The 8,289-nt window shown below is 36.8% G+C and overlaps 1 protein-coding gene across 1 annotated transcript; it reads right to left on the bottom strand.

Moving 5' to 3' along the window:
* Positions 1-4,081: 4,081 nt before the first annotated feature.
* Positions 4,082-4,402, bottom strand: LOC148950287 (uncharacterized). Its single transcript, XM_089091824.1, has one exon. The coding sequence runs from the start codon at positions 4,400-4,402 to the stop codon at positions 4,082-4,084; it is 321 nt and encodes a 106-aa protein (XP_088947950.1).
* Positions 4,403-8,289: the final 3,887 nt, after the last annotated feature.

Below are 8,289 nucleotides of genomic sequence, written 5' to 3'. Positions count from 1 at the left end.
TTATGCGTTAATTTTTATAAACAATTGAGTATAAAGGCATTAAATATTTTGGTGTTTGATAACAAAGTTCAAAATTATCAATATTGTTAAAAAATATCCGCCCAACGCTTCAATATAGCTCAACAGAACTGAATGCTGGGAGTTTATATCTTAGTTTTTGTAAGTAGGCTATTGTTTTGTGTAATTCTTTAAATTAATTACTTTTTCGATTTTTATATACTTTAACTTTAATTGACATACTTTTTTCAATGCCTTTAGAAGAATGGTTGTAAGCTTCATTAAATAAAAAAAGAAGTTTCTTTTGACTGAAAGTAGCCTAAGCAGCAACATTAAAACTTAAAACAAACAGAAATTATTATGTATACGAGAGGGGTTGTCCCCCTCCTTTATACCTTGATCTTCACGCCACAGTTTTTTGGCAATTAACAAAATTTACTTATTGTTCTAATTAAATGACTTTTGTGTTTCAGGAGTCGTTTTTAAAGAACTGACACAAAATTTAAACTTTACCGTAAAGAACGAGGGGTTGAGGAGGTGGCAACCCCCCCTCATATACGTAATATTTTTTTTTTCGTTTTAAGTTTTAAATTTGAAAAAAAACTTCAGTTGAAAAAAACTTGTTTCTTTTTAATTTAATTTCTGATCGTTTTTTAATAACACTAAGATATGCGGTTCCACATCTACGGAAAATCTCGCTCCCTGAGCTAACATTATCTGGATAATTAAGCCCTGGCAAAAATTCAACCCGGACAATTACCCTTGACATCTCCACGCATAAGATTGAATCGGTAAAGAGAAAGCAAGACATATTAGCACGCCTGCCCTGTATAAAGAAATTTCATATAGGAATTCAGGCAAGTGTAAAATTTCCCCTGAAAAGTTCACCCTCTGGAAACTTCTCTCTCCATGAAAAATTCTCTCCGTGCAAAATCCTCCCAGCAGAAAATTCTTCCTCCCCTCCCTATCCGAAAAATGTATGCATATTCCCAATAACAAATAAAACAATGGGTAAATTTTATAACTTAAAATCCTTTTCCCAGAGGATTTAGGGGGTCATTTTATCTATAAAGACACAGTTATTGGGTCTTTCAACTATACTGAAGAAAAAAAGCTATCTCAAAATTCTAAACGGATGATTTTGTGGAAAAGAGAAGTGGGAAGGGGCCTAGTTGCCCTACAATTACTTTGTACACCTAAAAAGAGCACTGGAACCTTTCATTTCCATTGGAATGGGCCCTCTCTTGACGGTCTAGGCCCACTGGATCGATACGATCACCCAGGGAAAAAAAACAAAGAAGAAACAAAAAAATAAACACACATCCGTGATCTTTCTTCTGGCAACAATTACAAAATTTCTCATTTTTGTACATAGGAGCTTGAAACCTCTACAGTAGGGTCTTTGATACGCTGAATCTGATGGTGTAGTTTTCATTAAAATTATATGACTTCAAGGGGGTCATTTCCCTCTTATTTAGAAAATCAGACAAATTTTCTCAGGCTCGTGGCTTTGGATGAGTAAAACTAAACTTAATGAAGCTTATATATTTGGAATCAGCATAACATGAAAATTCTTTGATATATCAATTGGTATCAAAATTCAGTTTTTTCTAGTTTCGGTTACTATTGAGCCGGGTCGCTCCGTACTTACAGTTCATTACCACGAAGTGTTCGATTACCCATCAAAATCCAAACAAAGATCATTTAAATATTGATCGTTTTTTCTGCGTTATCAAAAGTACTGCATTCACAAAACTTTACAGTTTCATGAAATTTAATCAAACAAAGAGAAAAGGGTTTTCAACTAAAGCAAGGAGCAAGTTTAAAATAAGCATAAATTACTCTTTATATAAGGGGACCTCCCCATTTCAACACCTTGCTCATTAAACAAAAGTATTTTTAGTGCTTTGAAAAATCTTATCTTTCCAATTGGAAATTTTTTGAAAAAAATCGGAAAAAAAAACAAACTTCACTGTAAAGAATAAGGAGCTAAGAAGAAGACAGTTCCCTTCATATAAAAAATAATCTGTTCATATAGGTTTCAAATCTGTTCCTTGCTTTCAGTGGAAGAGCTCTTTTTTTTATTTAATTTCTCATTGTTTTCCAAATCATTCCCAGGCCTAACCAAGATATAATTTGAGGTACGTGTCCCTTAAATCCCTGGTTAATTGCTTTTAAAATTTGTAAATCAATAATTGTGCGTGCATTAGTACCGTCCTACATTTAAATTTTCAATTTTAATCTTGAATAAAATTTGAATATACTAAAAAAATGGGCGATGAATAGTAATTTTGGTAAAAAGTCCTTGTTAATATTACTATAAAAGAATTTCGGTTGGATAAAAAGGAGTATTATTGTTTGTATGAATTGAAATTCTGTGAGACTCTTGATCTTCTACATAATTGAAGCCATCACAACCTCTGCAATAGGATTTTCTTATCGATAAATACATTACATACATTTCTTTAAATACATTGAAATACTTCATATAAATAGAAAAAGGAAGTAACACCATTTAAAATTGCTGAAAACTAAGTTCCTTGCAGTATTTGCCATCCCAAAGAAATTTCCTGGCGGGGCTGATGATGACCTCTCTTGCCTTTTCCACCTATGTGCTGGTACATATGTAAATGTACTTTTTTATATATATAGAGAAACAATTTAATTAATTCCTACTCCTTCCTATCTCTTTCAACATTTATCTGAAGCCTCGTGAAGAGTAAGAAGTTTGTTCATTAAAATGTGCTTTTTCGGGAATCTATCCTACCCCCACCTAAACAACGACTCATCCCCCCTCATTATAGCTGATATGCAATTACAGATCGCTAAACATAGCCTAATTTCATTACAAATAAAGCAAATCAACTTGGTTGAATCCAGTGCTGCCACTGTGGGGCATTACTTCTTTTACAACTAAAAAGCCTAAAATATAGTTATTCGTACTTTTAAATCAACCAGCTTTTCAGAATTTTAAATTGATTGCAAATTCATCCTCCTTGGGGTAAAGTCGCAGTTTTATGCCCTAAAATAACTTCTTCCCTGGTCCAATCTTTATGGTAACTTAAAAAAGAGCACACAATATACGTTTGAATGAGCTCCCTCCCAACTATCTTGGACCTTCAGTTTGATACAATCACCCTTAGTTCAGAGAATCCATCTTATACACTTGTGTGATCAGTCTAAAGAGCAAGAAGATGAGCTCATGGATATTGTTGCTGTAGAGGATGGTCGCAAATCAGAGGCATCGTTACATAGTTCATAGTAACGGAGACCAAAGAAAAGACTGAATCGTACTAACTGTAACTGAAACTACAAAATGGAATTCTGGTAACAATATATACATCAGAATAATTGCCTTTTGTAGCAACTCCGGGGATGAAACATTAATTAACCAATCAAAAGTCGAGATACGCTTGGAGGGGGGATATTCAAAAAATAAAAAATACGGCAATTATGATAGAGATTATGTGGAAAACCGTAAAAATAATGATAAAACTAAAATTTTGGTAGCTATTAACGAGCCCACATAGGGATGCTGAGAAAATACTTGTAAAACCTAAGGAATAATGATAAGACTTGCTTTTCATCAGATACAGACAGAAATTTCCAGAGGGGTGTCAAAAGTAATGCATGCGGTGCGAAAAATACGTTATATAACCGACCAGAGATTAGAATGGACACAAAATCCGGAAAGACAGTGATAGGGGATCTGTTCTTACTGACCAACAACTTTAATTGAGATCCAATAACCCTAATGATTCAAGTCCCAATGGCAAAAGTTTAGGGACCCCTCCCATTCCCCTTTCTAAAAAGGTGAAATAAGACCTGGATCTGTAAAGAAAAATTAGGATATTTGCTGTTCTTTACTTACTTACTTGTACTTGTTGCGAGACCAGACACGGACGCCTCACCCGGCATCTAGAAGACTACGTATGATTGACTCCCATTTGTCGCAATCTTGTGCCAGCTCTTCAGAAAACCGGAGCCAGCAGCTCTCCCACTTTCTGCCAAAATTTTGAAATCTGCCAATGGGGTTGAGGTCGTTTTTGGCAGTTGTCCACCGATTCTTCAATTGACCGCCAGGTCACCTGTGCCAATCTGGTAACGGGGCAGCTAGAAGCACTTGCTTTATGATGCGGTCATTGGATCTTCTAGGGACACGACCAAGCCAACGCAGTCTTCTCTGTTTGACAATCATGGCGGCGGGTTCGATGTCACAGCAGCGGTGGCGCACATCAACATTTGAGATTCTATCGGAGTATCGAATCCTCAGGATTTTTCGTAGACAGCGGTGGTCAAAGACTTCCAAATCATGGAGATGAAGCGCCTTCAGTGGCCAAGTTTCGACTGCATAGAAGAAAACAGATCTAACAGCCGCTTTGTAAACAGAAAGTTTTGCCTTCATGTTGATCTCCCGCCGGATCCACAGATGGAGGCGGAGTTGTGAGAAGATGGCTTGGGCTTTGTTGATTTTGTTCTGTACGTAAAGGTCACAGCCTCCTCAAAAGTCTGTTATTGAGCCAAGATAGGTGAAGCTGTCGACTTTTTCCAATTCTTGTTCGTAAAGCACAAACTGATAATCCGAGTGCATGTTTAGGTCCATGACTTTAGTTTTGGCCGTGTTGATTTTCATACCAAGTAGCTGAGAGAAATGTGCTATTTCATTTAACATTGCTTGGACAGTTGCTGGATCAGTGGCAAGAGCGTCGATGTCGTCCGCGTAGTCCAGGTCAGACACGTTAATGCCCAATCCCATAATAACACCATCAAAACTCGAGAATGCACTCTCTAGAATCCAGTCTATACAGTAGTTAAACAAAACAGGGGACAATATGCACCCCTTTTTTACGCCACTTTCGACATTAAAGGGCTCAGTTTCTTCGCCCAGCACTCTTACCGTCGATTTGCAATGCTCGCAGTAGGCCTTCAACAGCTCTATGAATTCTACTGGCATACCATCTTCCAACAAGATTCTCCAAAGGTTTTTACGAATTACAGAGCCGAAAGCAGCCACAAAATCAAGGAACATGTTAATTATGGGGAGTTTGTGGCGTTCGCACTGTTGGAGAATAAGGCGAAGAGTGAAGACCTGGTCAGTTCACCCTCTCCCTCGTCGAAATCCACATTGATTTTCACGTGTCCGCTCATCCCTTGCTACCTCAAACCTTTTAAGCAAAATCATCGAAAATACTTTGGTGGCCTTATCCATAGGTTATATCTCTAGGTGGTTCTAGCTGTCGTATCTAGGCCCCTTTTGAAATACAAGGGTTACGACTGACTCCTTCGAATCGGACGTGAAGGTCTTCATCTCTCACATCAGACTGAAGAGTATTTTTAGTTGTTCTGTTACCACTTATGGTGACACCTCGTAGACCTCAGAAGGGAAACTATCGTCTCCAGGAGACTTCTTGTTTTTTAGCCGTTTGATCACTGGTAGCATCTCTGAAGCTGAAGAGTGGTGCTGTGTCGATTTCATGTGGTGGTCTTACAGCTGTTGGTGGCAGCATTGGCGTTGCATCTTGCCCATCTGTATTTGGATTAAGCAGGTCTTTAAAGTGATTCTTCCAGTGATCAAGTTTACCTTGCACGTCAAGGATCACACTTTCTTGAGCGTCTTTTAAGGGACCAGTGATAGGTGACTTTATTCCAGTTATTTCTTTGAGGGTTCTATATAGCCTTCTCGTGTCATTATTTCTGGCTGCTTTTTCCATCTCTAAAGCAACCTTATCCCAAAATTGTCGGCGGTCTTGACGTAAGCTTGTTTTAACCTGTTTAAATAGTGACTTTTTTTTTACTGGGATTGATGCGGCTGGTGCCTGCCGCCTAGCTTCGATTACCTTTACAGTTTTCTCTTAGACATAATTCTTCCTCGTCTTTGCAGGGGCATAGCCGATTACTTCAGAGGCCACCTTTTCAGTGGTGTTCCGGAATTGTTTTTTTATTAAATTTTTGATACTTGAATTTACCACTACATGAGCTTGTTGTGATCAAAGGGGCTTTTATTAGATTTTTGATACTTAGTATGCAACTAAAACACTGAATTTACAAACTAGTTGAGTTTGTTGTAGTCAAAACTGCTTTTATTGAATTTTAGTTTCATCCATCACAGCTTACTTTGAACCTACCAGTGCGATTGCTTCTGGTATCAAGTATAAAAATAAAAATAGGTTAAGCTCAAAGATGTTTATGGCTTAAAAAACCTATTAAACATCCATAAACCGTAGGGTCCTATGATGTACCATACTTTTTACTGCGTTGGATGCACATATCACGATCAAGTAAGTCTGTCTCTCTTTCTCTTTATGCCTATGTGTCTTAGCAGGTGTTTGCTTGTTTCTGTGTCTGTCTATGTTTGTTTGTTTGTTTGACTCTTTGAGTTTGCATGTGTTTTTTTTCTCTCTCTCTCTTTGCCTGTGTGTGTGTGAGCGGCTGTTGGCTTGTCTCTCTTCTCTATATACCTTTAGGTCTGAGCGGGTGTTTACTTGTCTATGTGTGTGTCTTTTGTGTGTTTGTGTTTCTAGATTTGTGTTTTTATCTTTCTCTCTCTCTCTCTCTCTCAGGGCCTGTGTGTCTGAGCGGCTGTTAGCTTGTCTCTCTCTCTCTCTGTGCCTGTGTGTCCAAGCGTATGGTTGCTCAAAGGTGCTCTTATTAAATTTTCGGTACTCAACCTGCAGCTAAAACATACATAATTTATCCATTACTTGAGTTTGTTGTACTCAAAAGTGTTTTTATTAAATTTTTCTTACTCAGTCAACAATTATAACACACGGATTTTACCAACTAGCTGAGTTTGTTGTACTCAAAACTGATCGTATTAAAGTTTTGATACTCAGTCAGCAACTAAGACACTCGGAACTTTCCTACTAGCTTATTTGTTGTAGTCAAAAGTGCTTATATGGAATTACTTGGACTGAATCTGTAAGTAAAACAGACAGAATTGCCTTGCAAGCTATTTCTTTTGCATCCGATTTTGGTGTTATTAAATTCTTGAATGTCAGTCAGCAACTAATACACTCGGAATTTATCAATTACCTGAGTTTATTGTATTCAAAAGTGCTTTTTTACATTTTTGATACTCAGTCAGCAACTAAGACACTCGGAACCTACCTACTAGCTGAGTTTGTTACATACAAAAGTGCTTTTTAATGGCTTCTCAGGGTACATTCCTTGTTTTAAGCTTCTTTGTAGCGTGTGTTATCACACATTTCCTTAAAATAGGCCAGTTGTAAGAAAAATTATTGATTTAAGTCTGACATTTTTACCAATTCAACAACCTATTGTCCTATGGCCCCCTTCCAAAAGTATTCACTTGACAGAATTATTTGCTAATAGCCTCTCAAATCTACGTAGAAATTACTTCAAATTGTCTATGTCAACCTCATTACCAGCACACGATGTCCAATTCTAATATGAAAATGTTATAATGTCGTTTTAAGACATGAAAAAAGTTAAAAAGTTTAAAAGTTAAAAAAAATAAGTAAAAAAATATCACTATAAACATTATTTTTCTAATAGTAAAAATCACAACTAACATATCTGTATCATTTTCATTCTGTTTTTAGAAAATATGAAAAGTGAACTTCTTTTGTTATAAGTATACTTAATGTCATTTTAAGACATGTAAAAAAAAAAAAATGAAACAATTTCTAAGTCCAAAGTATGCTTTCAAGTCCCAAATTAATTCTGCCCTAAAAAAAATTCTAAGTAAAAAAAAAAATCGAAGTCCAAAAATACTTGAAGTTAAAAAAATTTGAAGGGGGGGGGGTAGTAAGTTGGAGAGGGGGCATTTGGGGCCCTTGGAGGTGGGACATGGATGACCATAAGTTCCCTCTTAAGAAGGTTTTGATGTAAGCGGTTATTCCCATGATCGTTAAAATTCCTTTTAGATATGTTCCATGATCATACTCAATTTATTAATTTATAATCCCCATTGTTTTATATCTAATATTTTGGCATTCAAATGTATCCACCAGAGGAGACCTTACGCAAGATACCAAGTACACGGCGCTTGTATCCAACGGCTCATTTCACCGAGAAATAGCAACTGGCAAGCGTTTCCTGGAAACATTCCTATCACCGGAAGCTGACATAACGCCATATGTCTCGTAGGAATGGTGGGAGTACATGGCACTCATGTTCGTTGATATCCCGGGGGTATTTGGCACTCTAAAGATAAACCATTCTTTTTCAGGCTCTCAACTTTTGATAAGTTTATTCCTGGAATTGCTACAAAAGACCATTATTTTTATGTGTATATTTTTTACAAGAATTCCATTCTTTAGTTTCAGTTAC

Source organism: Artemia sp. Qi Xiang Cuo, chromosome 7 (genome assembly GCF_049724085.1).
Source record: "Artemia sp. Qi Xiang Cuo chromosome 7, ASM4972408v1, whole genome shotgun sequence".
NCBI classification, from domain to species: Eukaryota; Metazoa; Arthropoda; class Branchiopoda; order Anostraca; family Artemiidae; genus Artemia; species Artemia sp. Qi Xiang Cuo.
This window is presented reverse-complemented; position numbering and strand designations above follow the sequence as displayed.

Coding starts and splice junctions, on each gene's coding strand:
- LOC148950287 (XM_089091824.1), bottom strand. CDS start 4,402: ATGAAGGCAAAACTTTCTGTTTACAAAGCGGCTGTTAGATCTGTTTTC.